Source organism: Alexandromys fortis, unplaced genomic scaffold (assembly GCF_014885135.2).
Source record: "Alexandromys fortis isolate MF-2015 unplaced genomic scaffold, M_Fortis_MF-2015_v1.1 scaffold_47, whole genome shotgun sequence".
NCBI lineage: Eukaryota > Metazoa > Chordata > Mammalia > Rodentia > Cricetidae > Alexandromys > Alexandromys fortis.
The window spans coordinates 10,977,150-10,998,819 of record NW_026067957.1 but is presented as its reverse complement, the minus strand read 5'-3'; the positions used below and the strand labels follow the sequence as shown (position 1 = coordinate 10,998,819).

The 21,670-nt window shown below is 39.4% G+C and overlaps 1 protein-coding gene across 11 annotated transcripts in view; it reads right to left on the bottom strand.

Moving 5' to 3' along the window:
• Mef2c (myocyte enhancer factor 2C) overlaps positions 1–21,670 on the bottom strand; it is a 147,729-nt gene that overhangs the window by 55,213 nt on the left and 70,846 nt on the right. For all 11 annotated transcript variants that reach the window (XM_050152406.1, XM_050152409.1, XM_050152413.1 and 8 more), the window contains exon 3: positions 21,228–21,431. In XM_050152406.1, coding sequence (XP_050008363.1) covers positions 21,228–21,431 — 204 coding nt within the window. The remainder of the gene's footprint in view (positions 1–21,227; positions 21,432–21,670) is intronic.

Here is a 21,670-nt window from a genome sequence, read left to right as displayed (position 1 = left end):
TCTCGAGTAGGTCTCTAGTAGAAGGACGCATTATAGGGCTCTATTATTTAGTGATCAAGGGGCATCAAGTAAATAAAAGGTGCTTAAAAATAAATATGCTCCAAATCCCCCAGACAGAAGCTTAGTCTCAGCCTCCCTCTTAGAGTGTGAGCTGTGCTTACTAAGCTCATCAGCGCTGTCACCCTTGCTGCCTCCACCTTCTCCCTGTGACCCTACCGCGGCTTTTCCACCCGGACTGCCCCCAAACTCCTGCCTCAGTTTACATTCCAAACCCAGTTTCCCGAGGGCACAGCTGCACCTTTTCACTGAGTATTCCTAGTACCTGGGAAAGACTTGGTCCCTTAGATTTTTATGAATTAATGCAGATTTTAAGAGTTCATTAATAAAGGTCACTACTTGCCTTCATAACAACACAATGACTTCCATCTGGTATGAGTTAAATAGCTGTGCAGTGCTTCTAGGGCCAGCATCAAAAGCGCCAGCAGCATTTCTGAGTTAGGACCCTCAGCGCAGCTTCCCACAGGGACTCGCCCTGAGGTTGGCTGGCTCATTTGTTATTTGGTAGCTCCCGTCTCTAAGATTCATTCTCTAGTTCCTGTTATTTTAACAGTATTAGTGTAGAGAGCCAGGTTTTATTAGCACAGACAATTATAAATTGAGTATAAGGATTAGAATAAATATGATGTAATTATAGGACAAAAGAGTCTGAAAACATCTAATGCATTTCTTGTAGAAACTGGAATCTTCTCTTTTAGATGAAATACTTACAAACAGAAACACATTTTATTAAAAGGTGTTTTACAAAGCCTGGTGGTATTACTAATATATCCTGAACAAGACCTAAATAGACTAATGACTGCTATTAATTAGTGGACAAGTTTAAATTTTAAATTTTTATAACTTTTTATTTTCAAATTAATTAGTTAATAATTGAAATAAATTATTTCAATTTATTTACTTTAGCTAAAGANCATAATTCATACTTTCACACAGACAGTAAAACTAAGTTTCCATTCAGTTACCTTCATCTTAAAACAATGCTACAAAATTTAGAAAGAATGCTGGGGAATTTATAGGAGAAAGGTGCAGAGAGACAATGGAGATTACAGAGAAGATGACGGTTGATACGCAGTAGACAGATACTGGGGTGGAGAAGAGGAAAGAATGGATGATCATGCCGAGGGAGAAGTTTTGAGAAACAGGGAAAGCAACACAGCGAGCCCACCAAGTGCTTCTTAGTCTGTCAGTTGGCTTATGTGGGGTTGGCTTTGCGCTGTCCAGTCTACCACAGCTCTGTCACAGGCCATCCAGGGCCACTCGTCCTGACCTTCCCTCACATCTGTTGTCTAACTCAGAGCAAGCAAGGGGGGCTGTGAGCCCCACGGAGCTCCACAGAGCCCTACAGAGCCCCATGGAGCACTCTGTCCTCCGGCCCTAGAAGGCCTTCTCTGACAAGTCTCTGAGAATCAGGTTTCTGTCCCTGCAGGCTTTGATTGTCTGTTTTAGACACGATGGCTTCGGGAATCTTAGGAATCATCCATGGAAATACTCTGCAACCTGACTTTTAAGATGCTCATTACAATTTTCATAACTTAGGAAATTTTAGTGATTTTTGTAAGTTTATTGGTGAATCTAGACATTTTCATTTGCACAATCATTTCTTCCACATACTTTACCAGGTAGTTATAAAACTATATCTGCTTCTATGGCATGAAGAGGACATTAAAGTAGTCTCCCTTCACTATCAAAATATTAATTTTCTTAATATTTTATCTATATATTATCAATAAAACATACCATTTATGGAGCATGTATCTGTGTCAAGACTAAACCTTGAATGGATTTTTTTAAAATACATTCTTACAACCATACATCTATTATGATTGCTGTGCCATGGATGCCAATAAAGAGGCACAGTTTGGTTGAGGAAATCTCTCAAATTTTGGATTGGTTAGCACATAATCAAGCTTATGAACTACATGTGAGCTGCACTAGAATTGAGTGGTTATCATTATTAAATTTTACAACTCTGCTGTTTATGCAAGCTTGTCTGATAATAAAGATTACCTAAGGGCTGGGAATGGAGCTCAAAGGTAAAGTGTACCTCTAAGACGTGCAAGGACCTAGGTTGAATCCTTCCACCAAACACACAAAAAATGTGAATTTTCTGTGTATATAACTTTTGACCAATTTGTCTGATAATTTTTTCCACAGAGGGAAATATCTATAATGAAATTTATTTTCTGACAAGTACTCGTATGTAGGATATTTCCTGTCAATACTACCATGACCACTGGATTGATGACAGCCTCTTCTATTGCATCTCTGTAACATAGTTCTCATTAAAATGAAGTGGGAAAGGAAGGGAAAGAAAGACTGTTGCACTTCTCTCAGCTCCTAAGGCTGGAGGGATTCTGTTTTATGACACAGGCTGAACCTCTGGGTACATCCAAGCGCAGGTCTACTGTAATGATTATGACACTCCTAGGAAGAACCCCAAGTCTCAGTTGCCAAGAAAAACAGGTTTTAATGGTTTATTTTATGGGAGATAGTATACTGAAGTGATTAATCTAACTGCTTAGTTCTCTGTTTCAGTTGGCCTGGACAGGTGATTTTAAATTTGCCCCTTTTCTAGGTTTGAGAGAATTGGTGGAGAGAAGAGAAAATTGTATACTTTTATGAAAAAAACAATTATTGATCTCTGTGCTGTGCTGTGTGTCTTGGAGAAATCTCGCATGCATCCTAACAGTTCTTTTCCTAGTCACGGTGACATAAGCTGTTCCTTTTCCTCATTTTCACACAAATGTAGATAATACTGCTTTACCTTCTAGGCCGGATGATAGGAAAAGTAAAGGAATTCGGTGGAAAACTTCTCAATTTTCTTTTAACAGTTAAGAGGAAGAGAGGACAAAAAAAAGTACACGATCTTAAGTCAAAACTTCCCAAAGTTGCAAGGGAAAGGGGAAAATTACAGAAGAGCTTCAAGAAGCACAGACAGACTTGGGCTTTTGCATCTTGTCAGAGAATCTGTACTGTTGGTAAAGCCTGGGGACCTGACTCAGCAGAGAAATGCCACCCACAGTCACAGTCACCGACTGTCTCACAGTTGTGAGCTCCTCTCTTCTCTCTGGAGGCCTCCACAGCAAGGAATACTCAAGCCTCTCCGACGGGAAACTGGATTTTGTGAAAACTGAAAGGAAGCCGTGCTGTATAATAGTCAAAGGAGTTTACAGTGAGCATGCTTGGAGTTCTGCACGGGTTTAACAGCACTTTTCTGGTGGATAAATAATATTAACCACTTAACGGTTTCGAAATGCCTCAGCCTGCCATCGCCGTTGCTTTGAATAGCATCTCACTTCTTTTTAAAGATCACTGCTGAAAGATGAGGGGAAACAGCACCATTAAAAGAGGAAGTAGAACAGGGTTCAAAGCCCGTTTCCATGAGGTAATGCGCATTATTGACTAATCATCAAAGAGATCCTGTCTATACTGAAAGGCGGCATGAGGTTACGGCAGGTGGCTGGGGGCAGTCAGAAACCTTTCTCCAGCCTTGCATCATTTTATTGCTGAAGCCAAAGGGTTAGACAAAGATCAATGCAAGTTTGTTGATCTGACGCAGGAACTCGTGCTTAGTGAAATGGAAGCTGTGTACCTGAGTTTAATTGCTTAGAGCTGCAGGTTTCATCCATTTATGAAAGCAGCAGAAGCTGTGTGTGTGTGTGTCTCTGTGTGTCTCTGTGTGTATGTATGTGTGTGTGTCTGTGTGTGTCCCTGTGTGCCTGTGTTTGTGTATATGTGTGTGTGTGTCTGTGTGTGTGCACAGGCATTTAGGTGCACATGTATGGATTCAGCAGGAAGATAAAACTTAATAATCTCCTAAATAATTTCTCTGTAGATGTATTTCCTATGCCCCCAGAGTGCTGGGACTAAAGGCATGCACCACCACCACCCGGCGTATCTCCATATAGCTATTATTGCCTTTTTTTTCCTCTAAAAGGAAATAGTTCAATTTAGTAATTAGAACCCCAGGAAAGCCAGGTTGTTTCATGTTAGGTTGTTTGCAAACTGAATGGTGGATTCTAATGACACACAGATTTCTTCCCCTAATCACATCCTACCGATTTATTATCAGACAATTTACTACTGTTTTCTCTAATATAAGGAGAATTTCTCCTATTTGCAGGAACTCGGTTATGGAAAGTGTTGAACCGTCTCTTTGGGTTTCAAGAATTTGTTTTCTGATGATTGAATAACCAGTGCCTAGATCTGGGAGCCAGTGGTCAAGTGTAGACTTCAGAACTGCTTGTTTGCTGCACCTCCAATCAGAGAAAGGCCCTTCCCCCCACCGCCGTCTATCTATGCTGTCCGTATGGCACAAGATAGGCTTGGTTCAGAACTAACATCATTGATTTAGAAAAACTACTTTGCCTCTAGTGGTTATATATATTGTGAGTGTGTGACTGGAATATTTAAGACACCTGCTGTCCTGGAACTGAGCCAAATGTATAATACATTAGCACATGCTTGGTTCATTTCCAGCAGTATGTATCATACTTCCATCAAAATATGGAGCGAGCTGGCAGAGAGACACTGGAAAGTTTCACCAGAAGCCATCAGGGTACACATGTATTTTTATCACTAGCAGGATCACCACACTAAGCACCATTGCCTAGGTAGGATTTGAATGAGATTAATTATTTTTGAATCAGAAAGGAACCGACAGCATAGGAGGGGTACTATGTCTCGGCTTTGCCAATTACTTGCAGGCTTTTCACGCTCATTCTTTTTGCCTTCCACCCCCTCTCTCACTCCAGTATGACTCTTCCTTGGATGCACATAATTAGAAAGGCAAACCAGGGCTTGCATGGTAACTTTAACAAAGTTTCCTAACAGAAACTGGTTTAGGTATTCCATTTGAGAGAGTTCTACTTACTTCTTTTTCAACATTATTTTGATGGTCTTTAACAGAATTAGCTCTTCTTTTGTATGTATTATCCTAGTTTAAAAGTCAGTAAACGGTCTGCCTGAGGGGTTTTATTACATAACGTTTATCCATCTATAGTACTTCTCAAAATGACTTCATTTCCTATGCCGAGAATTCAGCTCAGGTCCTTGAACACAGTAGGGTGGGTAGGCTACCACTGAACTACATTCGTTCACAAGAGGACGACTTTAGGATATAAAAACAAAATATACTGTAGATTTCAGTGAGAGAGAGAGAGAGAGAGAGAGAGAGAGAGAGAGAGAGAGAGAGAGAGAGAGAGAGAGAGAGAGAGAGAGAGAGATTTTAAAAATTGCCTAAGTTGACATGACTAAGGAGGAGCAGCAGGAAAAGAAATGGTACACATGTCTGACGATCATGCACCTGCATATGCTAATGACCATGTATATTACTTTTAATTACACAGAAAGACCGAATATGAGGTGACGAGTTAGAAAGCAGAATATCAGTGGAGATTTTGAAACATGCCAAGGTCACAGTTTCTGCAAGTAGAGAAGCACGGTTTGTGTGACTCGCCTCTCATCTTACACCACCCAGTGTAGTCGTGAGAACGCGGGGCTTTCAGACTGCAGACTTCCCATAATACGGAAAGCTTAGGGCTTCTCCTTTCTGACAGTATGTATGGGGTCCGGGTCTGTTTGTGTAGTCACTGAAAGTGCACATCCTTTCGTAGGAAATTCCAGTATCTCCAATTTAATGTACGGTGCTTAAAGAACTTAAAAATATATGACCTGTAGTCTCTATAATCTTTCTCTACTAAATGTGATAAATAGACTTCATAGAAATGCATTGTACATTATCATTGTAAATTGAAGTCATGTGCATTAAATGTATTATGTACAATCATAGATCTTTACAGGGTGACTGAAACAGCTTGCAATATACACATACAGGAAAAGGCTTTAGATTTTCTAACATGCCTACATATATTATTTATTCAGATTAAACTAATTTAGCACTTTTTAAAAATAATTCTACCATTTCTATTTTTAAGATAGTTAATTTTAGTCAAACCTTCCTTAAGTTTTTTTTTTATGCTATTCTCTTGTTTGAGTCCACAGTGTCTTTTCCAGACCTGTTTTCATCACCTCTAACTCCACATGAAACACTTAGTGCTCCTTGTGTCTGACTGCTCTCCCTTACAACCATTTTCCGGTCTCTTTCTCTATGTGAATACTGCACGCACTGCATGCTAATTCTTTGTCTGACTTCCCCCTTCCCATGATGCACTAGACCACCCATATTTTGAAAAGTCTTCCTTACAACTTCCTCATCAGCTCATAGCTCCTTTCTGAATTCTACTTTTCTTGGGCCTACAATTAAAATCAATGACATTTTTAGGTCTGAATATTCTGCTTCCTAATAGGTACTGGTTTATCACATATATCATCAACATTACTGTCATCTCTATTATAAACTTTACTATGAGCCAGACACCTGTTCCAAGTACTAAAAGTGCTCATACTTCCAAACATCACAATAGTCATGCGTGAATTGTCATTGTGAATCCCATTTGCAAACGATGACTTTGGGACCCAGGACATTACCAGTTTTCTCAGGGACAAACAGCAGCAGAGAGAAGCTAAGAACGCAGGCTGGTTTAGAACTTGTGTTCTCACGCATGCTGTGCCGCCCTCCAAATACTTCACAGCTCTTTCTCTAGTGTTTGTCCACTGATTCCTGTGTATATTTTCAGTATTAGCGAGATGGTTTTGTGGAGTCACAGACTAGGCTGCACAAATGTCTCTCTCCTTGTGTTGCTGAATTCTGAGCTTGCTCTGAGTCTAATAATTATTGCTTGAATAAAAATATCTACAGTCAAAAGTAAAAATTTAAACATATATGCCAAAAGGTCATTTTTAGATTGGATAGTAAAATGTAATTAAAATCCCAAATACATTAATAATCCACAAAATAAATCCAATTTAATGATTATCCCTAATAAAAATGGTCATATTGCTTTATTTATTACTGCAGCTAACAGGACTCTATTGTCTTTCTATGTATCTGCACACAAAAGTGAAATTTCTGTTGTGTAAACCAACCTGCTTGCTTTATTTTGACTTCTGTTATAGATATAGTCCTAAAGTTGTTTCAAGTCCCTACAGATTAGGAGGCAGTCAAATCGATAACACCTACATAATACATAAAGGATGGATGCAAATTTTATAGCAAAGAAATTAATAATTAATTCAAATCTGTTTACTGTAACAAAAAATTTGTTGTCAGCTCTTTCTGGTTTAACAATGCTTGAGTCAAGAATGATAAATTATATATGAAAATACGACTGTTTAAGGGCAAAATGCAGCTAACACAATTATATTTTATGATGTCTATGAATGTCACAGAAGCTCAGGCACTACAGTGTAGTGAATGCAGCTAATATCATTATATTATCTAGCAAGATTAAATCTTTTATGCCAACAATTAAAAAGAGAATATTTTCCACATTGCAAAGACTTTGTTGAATAATGAAAAAAATGAATACTATAATGTCAAAGATAATCACTGCCAAAGCTGAGTTTGCCCTGCGTAGCACAATGACTAACAATGACAATTTTGTTTTAAAGTATCTGTGGAAAAGCTTTGTCCCTAGGATACAGCTCTGAGTGGCTCACTATCTAGGTTGAAAATGGCTGTGCAGGATTGTAGGTCCTATTTTTCCAGGCCTGCAGTAAAGATACAATATGGGAATTCAGCTTGGTAATTACTAATACACCACACAGACACAATTACACCCTGTATGCTGCATAAAGGAATCACTTGTGGTCTGCATCCATTACAAAGAGCGGTAGGGGGCCAACATGCAAAACGGCAAAATGCTCTACGAGACGGAAGGAGACCAGAAGAGTCGATGTACACAGATACAAGGACCCTGATTCTTCTAGCAGTGATTTAAGCCTCGTCCCATCAGTTCGCGTCCGGTGTCTCAGGAGTCTTAACAGCATTACAGGAACAGAAAACAACAATGCTCGGAGCCACAGCACCCCTGACCTGTGCTGACATTTCCACACCCTGTTACTATGTTTGCCCTGGTTATTCAGATTACTTAAGCAAAAGAAAATGGTGTGAGTGTGTGTGTGTGTGTGTGTGTGTGTGTGTGTGTGTGTGTGTGTGTAGGCACCGCCATAGCAAAAACAGTCTGTATATTTGTTTTAAAAAACGGCTTACTCAGAATGTCATTCCCTTAAGGCAGAAAGCCATCCTCTAAAGATGTTATTATTATTTTTTTTTGGGTGGTTCTATTCCATTTTAAAAACGAAAAGAAAAAGAAATCTGCTTGGGTGATGCTAACTCTAAGAAAGTGATTAAATAGGCGCTGTCGGGGGATATGGTCCTCCAAGAGTGTCCTCGCCAGGGGCTAACGCAAAGTGCATGAGCCGCTCGCCAGCTCCAGTGAGTCACAGAAGCAATTGCTTTCCGTGAAACTTTTCAAGTTTGGAGTTTAATTGCAAGCCCTAAGTAGGGTTTTTATTATAACAGAGTTTCCTGTTAATTATTACATGATGTACATTATTTTACAACATTTTCCTTTAAGAATCTTTTTTTTTCTTTTTAAAAAACTTACAATTATGAATTTTTTAAGACCTTAAAAAAGTTACTTCTGGCAGCTTGTCAGGTTCTGTGAAACAAAGCCTTGTCTTTTAGAAAATGTTTACAATCTATGAAGGGGAAAAAAAGTATCCCCGGGCTAAACTGTTTACTGGCACCTCAGAGTCCGAAGAGAGAGCTGGCCTGTGGTTTCTGGAGGGCACTTTAGCATGGCCTGTGTTCCCAAAGGTTCCTCTGAATGAATAGAACTGGATTACTCAGCCTTCTATTCCACGCCTATTCCTCTCCATTTTCTTTGGCACGACAGAGAGCCAGGCTATTTTTAGTTAAGCAGTTTTCTATTTTTAGACAACTGCCAGTTAGAAGACATTTGTTAGGGAAAAAATTTAAACACACACACACACACTCACACACACACACACACACACACACACGGAGGAGGGAATGGAGCCTCACCCCACATATTGCGAAGCAGCCTTCAACCTGCAACTCTAGGCATTTCAGCTGCTTTCAATCCGGGAAAATAAAGAGAAATTCAGAGTTCAGGGTTTTAAAAATAAACCTACCCTCTGGCTAACAGACCATAATACAACAAGCTGTTACTATGTGGAGCAGTGACTATAGAAACAAAGAACATTCTCCAATGATTAAACTAAGAGAAAAAGTTGAGGAGCGATTAAGTTATAGGAATGCTACACAAGTATGCAACAATTTTCCAGCCCCTCGGCCAAAGCATCCTATTTTAAAATTAGGGGTGGGGACTCCTCTGTCAAGTTAAAACAAGGGTGTGGGATACAATATAAAGCTGAACTTCTTAATCCGACTTCAGACAGATACACACTGCAGTTTGCTAATGTACTCTATGACACTTTTCTAAAATGGTAACCACCTATTTACAGAGAAATTCCATATTTAAATTGCTAACCAAAATGGGAAATCAGACCCTTACATATCCATACCACGGATAAACGTGGGGTACAAATACATTTTATGCCTCTATGTCATAGCATTTATGTATTCACTTAATAGTTAAGCATGTATCTAATGTCTGTAAATTATTATTATATTATTATAGTCGCACTTTTACTTTAAATGGGAATAAATGACTTACAGCCTTGTTTAGCACATCAACTTATCATTCTACTTATCACTCAAGGTCACACTTTCATCTAAAATCTATCGCGAGGGGCTGGAAAGACAGCTCAACCAGCAGTTAAGCTGCTGCTTTGCAGGGACTCATGTTTGGTTTCCAGCAGCCACATCTGGTGGCTCAGAACATCTTGTAACTCCAGTTCCAGGGAATTCATCACACGCACACATCACCACTCCAGAAACACACAATTGAAAAACAAAAACCTCTAACATTCACTTTTTAAAAGCATAAACTTTTAATAATATCCACTCTAACACACTTTCAGGTGCTCACAGTCGTAATTTCTTCGCCCTCAGCTAGCCCACCCTCAGGTCACTGGGCTTCACCATAGTCACAATTGCATCTCCAGTAGCCAGCCAAATGCTTGGCAAGTAGACTTCAGCTTCGCCATTACTTGCTGAGTGAAACAGCAAGCACTTGTATGTGTTTTGTTCAACTAGGCTATCAGTTCTGGGGTGGGACAGCAAACATGTCACAATCACTTTATTTCCCACAATCATTTTATTGCACCACGTCTTGCATATTTATTTTTAAATACTTGCAAAAAATAAACAATACGTGAGTTCTGTTTAAATGTCTGATTTTTTATGAAATAGCTCTTTATACTAGATGTTGTATTATTAGCATAAAATATTATGTTTCTTCAAGCTAAGAACTTGTTGTTTGTTATTGTTATTTTTTTTATTCCCTAAACTTTCTCCTTGACTCTCAAAGAACAACCAAGTTTTATAACTGAATAGTTTACAATGTGCTCTGACATTTTTTACAACCCACAATCCAAATGACAGGCACATGGAGAACACAGTGGGAAGAATACTAACTCAAGGGAGACGCTTGCAGCCTGGAGGTTTTGTTATTTGTCTCCAGTCAGACAACGAGTGTGTTAGCTTACTCTAACAGTGTTTTTGGGTGCCGAGGATCAAACCCACTACCTCATCACCTCATCCATGGTAGACATATAGTCTAACACTGAACTACATCCCCTTGAAATTAGTTTTAAACTTTTATCTTTAATCCCAATTTGTTTGGCTTTAGAATTTTTACTTTTGAAAATTAAAATCAAAAGATGAAATTTTTAAAAATGCTCCAGAATAAAAAAGTGACCCTTCAGCTTCTGTTTCTTTATATGACATGAACTCAGAGCAACCATAGTTAAGGAGAAGCAGCCACTGGTGTCTTTGTGTCCTGTCACCATATTCCCAGCTATTTCAGTGGACAAGTGCTAGCCCACTAGTACACTTCCTACTGTCCATAGGAAGTCTTGATGATGCATGGCTATGTATGAGGTCACTAATTACATTTGATTCATGAGTACCTGGAAATACATCCAGACAATGAGACAGAAGATCTGAGCTTTCATTTAATGTCAATGTATATAAGTATATAAGGTTAGTGGCTTTATTTAATATTCATTACTGACCTATTTCAGCTTATCTAAAATCTGGTTCTATCTAGGACAATTCACATTAATGACAGAAATGATTCCATTTATCATCATATCATAGATGCTAAATGCAGAGTTTATTTAAAAGTATATACATTAGAACAGAGGATATAACTCAATTGGAGAGTGAAAAATGAATGAAAATTTTGCCTTGGTAATGTGGAAGCATGCATGGGCAGCTCGTATATGGCAACTCAGTTAAACTTGTCCATATTGGGTTTCATCATGTTAAGTTGATGAAGACAACTGACCAGGTCTCTTCCTCAAGAGGGCGCCAGATCTCATTACAGATAATGGTGAACCACCATGTTGTTTCTGGGAATTGAACTCAGGACCTTTGGAAGAGTAGGCAGTGTTCTTTGCTACTGAGCCATCTCTCCAGGCCCATCCTCCTCCAGTAGGAGGGTACTTTTCCAGAAAAACCAAGATTCAGGGGTTGGACTCTTTCATCATCATCATCATCAATACACACACAAAATAAAATAAAAACAAACCACATATAGCAAGTTTGAGATACATTGTGTTTCAGAGACTAAAAGAGTAACATGGATTGGTTTTCAGTTAGTAGCTATTCCTAGGGTCACTATAACCTCAGTTTTCCTCTCCATGAAATGGTCTTCTTGCTATTATAGGCATGGCATTTGTTTCCAAATAAAGAGAGATTTGCACATTGTTTTGACAAATATGGCACATAATTCAGAAATTGAGGAGTTACCATTATTAACTCATATAGCTAGTCTTTGGTAGTAATTTTTTATGAGAATAAACAAACACTCATTTATAGTTACTGTTTATAATGCTTCCTCCCTTAGAGCAGTAGCCCCAAGTAGTCACCGAGTCTATTTACTAAAACATAAAGATAAGAGATTTAATTGATATGAAGAGGCTTTCAGAATCTAATTAACCTCCCAGTTAGTCATTAACTCTATGACCTTTAGAGATAATTGACAGAAAGTTTCTTTTCCTTCTTCAGTCCCTCTGAAGTGGCTGAATTTCAGGGTAACATGAAACACGCTGGGAACGCCAGTGAGGTGTAACTGAAAAATGTGGCAAATAGGAAGCTACTGGTAAGATACAGTGTTTCTGATAGCATGGGCTGCCCATCTCTCTGTGGTGTGTGCATGTGCCACCAATGTAATTACAGTTCTTTTTTAACATGATTTTTATTGATTCTTTGGGAAAACTACAGTTCTTTTAATGATTGGGTTTCATTATCTTTTCCAGACTGTCCTAAGGATTCTTACAACCACAAGGACCAGGGCGGTGGTGGCTCACGCCTTTAATCCCAGCACTTGGGAGGCAGAGGCAGGCGGATCTCTGTGAGTTCGAGACCAGCCTGGTCTACAGAGCTAGTTCCAGGACAGGCTCCAAAGCCACAGAGAAACCCTGTCTCGAAAAACCAAAAAAAAAAAAAAAAAAAAAAAGAAAGCAGTGGGAGAGGTGGAGATGTAACCTGCCCTCCTAAAACACCCCAACCAGTCACATTACATTTCCCCAACTAGTTTGGGCTTGGACCAAGGAACCTCTTCATCTGCTCTAAGAAGCCACAACCAAATGCCTGCTCAGTGAGGAAGGGGACATAGGGCAATGCCTAAATGCCCCGCTTGCCCTAAGTGTGGTTTTTCTGCTGAGGCATAGTGGGCATCTACAATGGCACTGCCTAGAAAAGCCAACTCTCTTGCTTGAAGAATTAGTTTTGTTGACTATCAGTTTAAAGAAATATTACTGACACTCTGCTGAGATTCTTTGGTATAGCATGACCCTGACCACTAACACTACAAAGAAGAAATGATGTACAGTTAAAATTCAGAAGCCAGTGTTTACAAAGATCAGCATCAACGGGAAGCATGTTAAAAATACACAGTCCAGTGTCACACGCAGACCCATTCCAAACACTGAAACCAACATTTTTGAAAGACACTGCCAGTTATGCAAGACTGAACCAGAGGCAAATTGAACCATTGATCCTTCTTGCTAAAGCCAGATGAAGTCCCTGAAATTTATTCTTCTCTAGTAATCAGTGGACCTGGGCCTAGAGGCCATTTTGTTTTTCTTGCCAGAGCTAGAACCAGAATTTCTCCCAGGTCTCCTATATCTTTTAAGTTTTAGTATGCATCTAAGTGGGTTTATGTTTTGTCAATGAGGGCATGTCTATAAGTAGGGCACACATGCACAATTTACATGTGAAGAATACAAATAAAATTTGACTGCTGTTTCCCAAGTTTCAGCTTGTTTTGGGAACAAGGTTTTAAGCTGAGATTTGGGTTTGTTCTGCAAGGAAGCTCTAGGGATCCTCTCCAAGGTGGGGATTTAAGTGGGTGCTAGAAATCGAACTCAGGTATGCGTTCTTGTACAACAAACATTCTGCTGAGTGGGTTATCTTCCCAGCCCACATTCGGTTCTCTGATGGAACAACAACTTTTATTTTCTCTAGCTCACTTAAAGAAGTCACTTTTATTATTAGAGCAGATCAAACATAAACAGAAAGTCTTTATACACTCCATTATACTACAATGATCATCAGAAGTTGATGTACACAGATCTCCTATGGTGTGCTATTGTCATAGCCCTTAGTCAGAGGAAAACTAGTTGTAATTTTAAAAAACAAATTAAAACAAAACAAAACACCAAAACTCTCCAGTGACATAATCCATGTATTAGAATAACAAACTTTTCCATTATGAGAGGAGCCATTGTCTTTTTTCCTGATTTTAGTCAGAATGAGAATTATTCCAAATACTTTACTTTTGATTGGGTAACAAATTTGTTCCACCTTTTGTTATTTTATTTGACACTTTTATAACTTATAAAGTAATGCAGCATTATTTGCCTGTTACCAACAGCTAGCACACTCTCCTTGATTCAAAGAGGTCACAACTATCAGATCCTACATGCTATAAACTGTGTGAATATCACCCAAAAATGGGTGATCCTGATCAGGGCTAAGTGTCCACCCACTTTGAGTATAGATATTAAGAGAAAAAAACCGATATGAGGGCTTTGCTTTGCCACAGTTCAAGGAAGTTCTGTTGAAAGAGTCCCAATGACAAAATAGTACTGGCTAATACTGATGAAGTTCGTTTTGGCAAAGGCTGTGCATTCAAACGCACCATGCTTTCTGCTCTGACTATTCTTGATTCTCTGATGGCTGCCAGTACTGAGGCTGTAAAGCCAACAGAGATGTGAAGTTAAGAGATCAGAGGAAACTCAGTCTTGCTGCCTCATGCACAGACGTGAAACAATCTAACATGCACACTTCTGTTAAAAAATTATTTTCCTAATAAATGAGATGCAATGCAGATTTTTATGTTCATAAAACATATGCAAATGAAACAAAAGCAATGTTTTCTAAAAAGGAGTGGCTTTTCAGATAAAAATCATTGTAGTCAGCCATGGGATGGTGGTGCACACCTTTAATCCCAGCACTCGGGAAGAAGAAACTCTGTCAGTTTAAAGCCAGCCTGGTCTACAGAGTGAGTTCTAGGAGAGCCAGGGATACATAGAGAAACCCTGTCTTGAAAAACCAACCAACCAACCAACCAACCAACCAACCAACCAACCAACCAACTGACTAACTAACCAACTAACAAGCCAACCAACCAACCAGCCAAACAAACAAACAGAAACCATTGTAGTATACTTATGAGAAATGAGAGTCCATCTGAAATTGTAGTCTCTCTTATTAGGTAGGACAAACACAGATATAATTTTCAGGTCTTAGTAAAGTCTTTAAAGACACACACACAAGTTAAAATACAATAAAAATTCTTAGAAAATTCAGTTTATCTCTGTGTCCTTGGGAAATTCAACACAAAAGGTTTAAATATTTATGGGATATGCTAATATTTTGTTAATTGAAGTAATCTATTGAAAACAAGTCTACACTTGATTTTCCACACTGCAGCAGAGGTTTCTTGAGTCATTAGCTACATGAACTATTTCAAATATGTTTTGTCATAAATCTAGGAAATATTTGTAATGTAAATAAAGAATAGTTCTTTGTATTTATTCATAAAGAGGACTTATTCTATGGAAATTGCTAAGTACAAAGTTAAGCAGTAGTCCAATGTTGCTTGAAGCAAATTTAAAATGGTAACATAAAATATCTTCCACCTCCCCATTAAGCATCTTCAAGCTAAAGCTAAAGAATAACCCCGCACCACAACCCCAACCACATGGTTGGCGCTCCCCTACAGTCTAGACCACTCTCGGGTATTTCCTAATCAGACGAATCAGTGAGGTTACTGATTGACTGTGGTTACTGGCCTGAGGTAAGATGTGTGTCTAGTTTTACCAAGTACTGAGCTTTAGACCGGTGTCTTTTGTAGGAGAACGCTGCACTCTGCATTCTAAAGCTACAGTGCTGGAACTCTACATCACTTGCACTCCTGAAATGCACCCCTCACGCTTCATGTTGAAGGATAAGATTATGAGAAATTGAAGAATCCATCCTGGTGTTGGAGGGTACAGCAAGTTAAAAGAGTCCGTCTTTATATTTCACTACAGACCAGTGTGGTTTCACTGACCTTTTGTGATAACCAACGGGTCAGGATCTTCCCTGCTCAATGCAGTAGCCACTGGCCCACATATGGCCACAGAGCACAGAGATGTGGCTACTGCTGTTGAGGAAATGAATCATAAAATTCAGTGAGCTTTGTTTCACTTAACGTGAAGAGCCCCATGTGCCTAGTGGTTGACAGAGTGGGGTGACGGAGCTAGATAGTGGTTTTTTAAAAAAGACTTAGAAATATTTGAGTACTGTATTTATATTATTCTTTTCCTCCCTCCAACTCATCCTATGTCACTCCCCTTATAAAATTTATGGCATCTCTTCCTTCAATTATTGTTACATACACATACACACATGTATGAATAAACACAGAAATACAGCCTACTGAGCTCATCTCTTGTGACTTGTATGTATACATTTTTAGAGCTGACCATTTCATATTGAATAACACACTTGAGGGCTAATTCTTCAGGAGGACTGATTCTCCCTCTTTCAAAAGTCATTAATTGTGGATTGCTCTTCACCTATGGGCTGGGCTTTGTGCCATTTCCCCCATTTCTTTTGACATGTCAATCACTGACACTCTTCAGGTCTTATTTAAGCAACTGTAGTATTGCGATTTCATGGGGTCAGCTTCCCTGTCACATATAGAGGACACAAGCTCATAACAGATGTCTTCGTCTTCTGACTCTAACCATCTTCGTCTTCTGTGATGTCCCCTAAGGGGTTGGTTTTGTTGTAGATGTTATCAGTTGGGGCTTGGTACTCTATGGTCAGTTGTTCCCTGCATTTGTGACTAATTGTGACTAATTCTCTCTGTCTTAAGCCATTTCACTGGGATATGAAAATATTGTTTTTAAAATTTAAGTGAGTAATATTATTCTCTGGCAATGACTGGGTAATGTGTGTTTATTTCCTGTCTGCTTATGCTATTAAACGCATTCTGAGCACCTACTGCTCTTCAAACCTTATGAATGCTGGTGCTGATGCTCAGTCCCTGTCCCTCAACAAGTTTCAAATCTAGTGTGTAAGCATTAAGTAGGTAATCATCTCAATAGCTCTCTGAGGTGGAGGTGGAAGACAGAGCACAAGATGACTAGGCTATGAGGAAAGCACTTAATACAAGGGTAACCTCTAATGGCTCACAATTTGGGATTTTACTTAATGTAAGGATAAGTAAAAGTCAAAGACCTAGTACAAAACCATGATGAAGAAGCAAATAAGAGTATAGAGAGGTTGTGTGGGGGGAATATGTGTTGTGTGTCTGAAGCACAGGATGCAACGTGTCAGGACGAGGTCAGCTGGGCGACAAGCAAAGACAGAAGGGCAATGACAGGGCCACATGGCTTTGTGAGCCACTTTAAGAACGAGTTCTCAAGTTGCTTTGGTTATATTTGCACTTCAGGCATTCCCTGGCACGTGGTACACAGCAGGAATTTGGCAAATCTTTGCTGGGTGAATGATTGAAGAAATGGTAATCCAGAAACTACCGAACAAGTCCGTGAGTGAGCTTTCTGCTAAGTGCTCTTGTGTAATATAAGTTAGGGTACATGGAAGCTAATAGATCTATATTCTGTAATTATGAATTATATTGGTTTGGCTATGGTAGAGGGTCAAGTAAACAGGTAGTTTTTGTATCTTGCACCCAACTTCCAATTCTGTAATACTGATCTGTAAAGAGGTTCAGGTTTACCTTTTCCTGCAATTGTTCTTCAACAGAAATTGAACTCAGCAATATCTAGCCAACTCTGCAAGAGCAGTTAAAGACTGGGTATAACCTTCCAGCAGTACTGAGAGGCAGCAAAGGTTAAAAGCTATTTTAAGGCCTTGCAAGTCCTAATTTAGGCCTTAGCCATTACTGCACTTAGTGGGCAAAGAAAGACTTTAATGCAACAATGTCTTTAAAGCCAAGCAGGACTCAGGTGACAGAAAATAAACCTTTAGCTAAGTTCTCCTCCCTACTTCCATCTCTCTCTGTCTCTGTCTGTCTGTCTGTCTGTCTGTCTGTCTCTCTCTCTCTCTCTCTCTCTCTCTCTCTCTCTCACACACACACACACACACACACACACAGAGAGAGAGAGAGAGAGAGAGAGAGAGAGAGAGAGAGAAAGAGAAGGGGAGACTCATTGATCAGTCTTGCAACTAAAAATAAAAGCCAATATCTTCTACTGGCACAGCTGTGATGCTAGGGTTTCTTATCTAATAGGTGTTGTATTCATTTCTGTATTCCCAAGGGAGCAGTGAAGGACCTTGCATTTTTCTCCTCTTTACACATAATAGTTGGGCATTTGACCCAGACTGGATGACCCTTCCAAAGAATAGCAGAATGACAGGAGGCCCTTTGTGGGCCGACTACTGGGGCTAACTACACTCCCATTTTGGCTTCATGTTATGTTTAGTAGTCCTGAAATGGGTATGGCGGTCCCCATTAGTCCAAGGACCACTTGCAATATTCCTGCAGGATGCATGTGCTGTCATGTAGTGCTGCTGAACTGTGAGTACACACTTTCCTTTCAGCAGTTTATGTGGTATTTCTGGGGCATTGCTCCTTTGCCTTCTAATTGTTCCCAAGCCAGTTTCTGCATATAGGTTTTCCATCTTTAACAAGAATGCCTGCCTGATTTTGTTCAGAATGCAGGCATCACCTTGCTGGGCACTAATCCTATAGGATCTGTATTCTTCAAGTCATTCTCAGGTATTTAACAAATACTTCTTCAGGAATGCAGCCCAAGAGAAACTTCCAGAGTCTCTTCTATCAGGGGACCAGTGATAATGGGCAGTTGTTCTTCATACTACCTGAACTTCAGAGCCTCTTAAGCCAGCACTTGGACAAATATTTAGTTCTTGTATTACAGAGCCAAATAAAATGGACTTTCTTCAAAGGAAGTATTTTAAATACAATAGCTGTTTTTGTTTCCTTTTTAAACAATGGATTACAATTTTTAACACATTTACTAAATCTGGCATATTTATATAGTGTATCTAAACAGATATTCAAGCTGCATTATGATACAATGGGGAAAAACTATCTCAGTCTATCTGCTAAGCCTTTGTGTGTCTCTGTGCCTTTGTAACAGTGATGCTAATTATCAAGCAAAGACATGGTAATTACACAGAGCTTTTTGCTAAAAGGAGAAATCTCTTCAACACCCACGCACCGCACACTTTCCTGTGACCCTCTAACCCTGCTCGAGCGTGGCCCAGGAATCTGCACTTCAGTCTCCACGTTAGACACCGTTCTATTCTCTCTCTTTCTCCCCAACCTTTCCTGCTTGGGAGTAACTGTTTGTAGAGGGTTAAGGGCGAGAGGTAATGGTCCAAATGGGAAATGCAAAACTAATGACCCTTCATGGAACGTATTATGCTCCTCATTAGACTTACCCAGTTAAATGTATTCCATTAAATTAAAATAAATAGGATTCAAAATTTCACCCAGGAGTAGTAAGCTATCTTCACTGTAAACTTTGTGTTAGACCTGTTCTAAGCGTGACTTCTGACGGCAGAGTCTTAGTCTGTAAGACCTGTTCTAAACTTCTTCCGACTGCACTCCAAGTGATGGCTACTAGAAAGGTTTGAAACCTGGCATACTTAATTATTTGAGGGGACACGTTATATACACTTTCCACTTGAATTTCTTCTCTCAACTGTTCTGATTTCAAGGCTCTATGTTGTGAAAAGTGGTATATGTGATAGTGATATAAAACTTTATCAGTTAGAGACTCTGCCTTAAAATCTTCTCCCCCTCCTGCCATTTCTAAAATATAGGAAGGTCAAATCATGAAGAATAAATGTTACTGAGATAACCCATCAGGACAAGCTTATAATGTGTTAGATTTATATGTTGTATTCACCCAAAATCCTGAGCCTCGGACTCTTGATTTTGCTGGAGAGTTAGAAGCTTAGAGCAATCCAGAGCTTTAATCTGCTTATATCTCAGACAAGGCCATGAAATGAGAGCTTTACTACGGTCTTGAATGGTTCTTTCAGAAATTATATTGTTGCAAAGGATTTTCAAACTATTTCTGGAGCACTGGAAATGAGACCCAGAGTCTCCCATATTTAGGAGATGCTCTACCATTGAATTGCAATCCTCAGCCCCCTTCATGTTTTTTTTTTTTTTTTTTTTTTTTTAAAGACGAGAAACCTTCAGCGGGAGAAAGAGCCAACTTGCCACATAGCGTGATCCTGCAAATCTCAGACTCTTGACCCATTGTTCATATCACAGCCTTTATAGAAATCTAACTCTCAGATGTCCCTCCGTACAGCACTATGAAAATATCATATGGGGTGCCAAACTGCAAGTCACCCAAGTCATGCAGCACACTCCTCTGCAAAACTCAGCATATGAATCTTCTAGATTATAAACTCACGAAAGCAGAATTTAAAAGTCAACATATTTTTCTCGTCTCTCCAGTAAAGTTCTATTGCTCCACATTATCTGAAGAGCTGTCTAGTCCAAGGACATCAAGTCCAATGTCATATTTTAACTCAGTTTGCTATCTTGGAATATATCATGTTATAGTTGTAGTATGAGACAGGCTTTTGTGTGTGAAGTTCACATACACAGAAGCCCTTGGAGCTTCACAACTAACCAGTTCTTTTATGTTTGGTTTTCATTTTTCAGTTTATATGTAGGTATAAAAAGAATTCTTCTAAAGGGAGGAAATTTTCAGTACCAATCTTAAATCTGAGGATTCAGGAAAGTGTATGGCTCAAATCACTAGTCAATGAAAAGCGACAAGGACAGAGTATCTTCACCACACACCAAACATAGGTTTCACTGAACTTTTTCCACTGAAATTGTGTTTGGTCTTATTGGGTCAATTTACCAAGTGAAAATAAAACCAATAAATTCAAAGCTTTTGAAAACTTCAAATTAAAGCAAAGAAATATTTACAGTTTTCAGTGCTATAATGATATCATTTTGAGGGAAACCATTTTGGGGGGATTAGAGACAGGGTTTCTCTGTGTAAAAATCCTGGTAGTCCTGGAACTTGCTTTGTAGACCAGGTTGTCCTCTAACTCACAGAGATCCACCTGCCTCTGTCTCGCCAGAGCCACCTGACCCAGTGAAAAACAACCTTTTTCTAATAGTTGTTTTTTACTTTCTCAGTGAGATAGCCTTTAAAAGAGTGAGTTAGAAAGAAGTGACGTGTGGAAAGATTATACGGTTGGAACGCATTCACTTGAAAAAATACTTTGATTCTGTAGGGAAACTATTACATACTTAAAATAAATTGTTAGTATGCAAGAGTTTATCATTTGGATGACATATCATGTGATCACAGTTCCCAACTCTGGTGTTCAGACACACCGGTGGAGGATACGGCTCACTCATGAAAGGAGCAGCCCATTGATTTGACCCTGGAACCCGATTTCTAGATCCTACGTGGCTCACTCATCCTGTTGCCACTTTAACTTTCATTTTGGGAGGAGTTAATCAGGGTGGTGCGGTATAGCTGGGGGAAACGTCCTGAGACTCTGTACAGGGGTAGGAACATAGGAAAAGAAGATCGTGGGCCTGGCCAGGCCCACACCACGAGGCTATGCAGAATCGCATGCTCACCTCCACGATTTCTGAGTTCGTCCGGCTCTCGTGCGGCTCATTGTACTCTGTGTATTTGAGCAGCACCTTGTCCATGTCGGTGCTGGCGTACTGGAACAGCTTGTTGGTGCTGTTGAAGATGATCAGCGCGATCTCACAGTCACACAGCACGCTCAGCTCGTAAGCCTTCTTCATCAATCCAAATTTCCTCTTTGTAAATGTCACCTGGAAGAAGAAAGTATTTTTTAAAGGCAAAACACTTATGCGTGTGTGTTGTATGTTTTCACACCACTTTTTTTTTTCTTTTTTAAAACAATGGTGTAGAATTGCCAGATCCTTGGGTGCTAACACGTTCCAAGACAAAGCAAATAATCTAAAAGTGATTTCTGCCTAGAATTCAAAAAGGTGTGATTTTTAGCTAGTGGGAGAACGGTAAACTGAAGATACAAGATTTAACTCAGGGA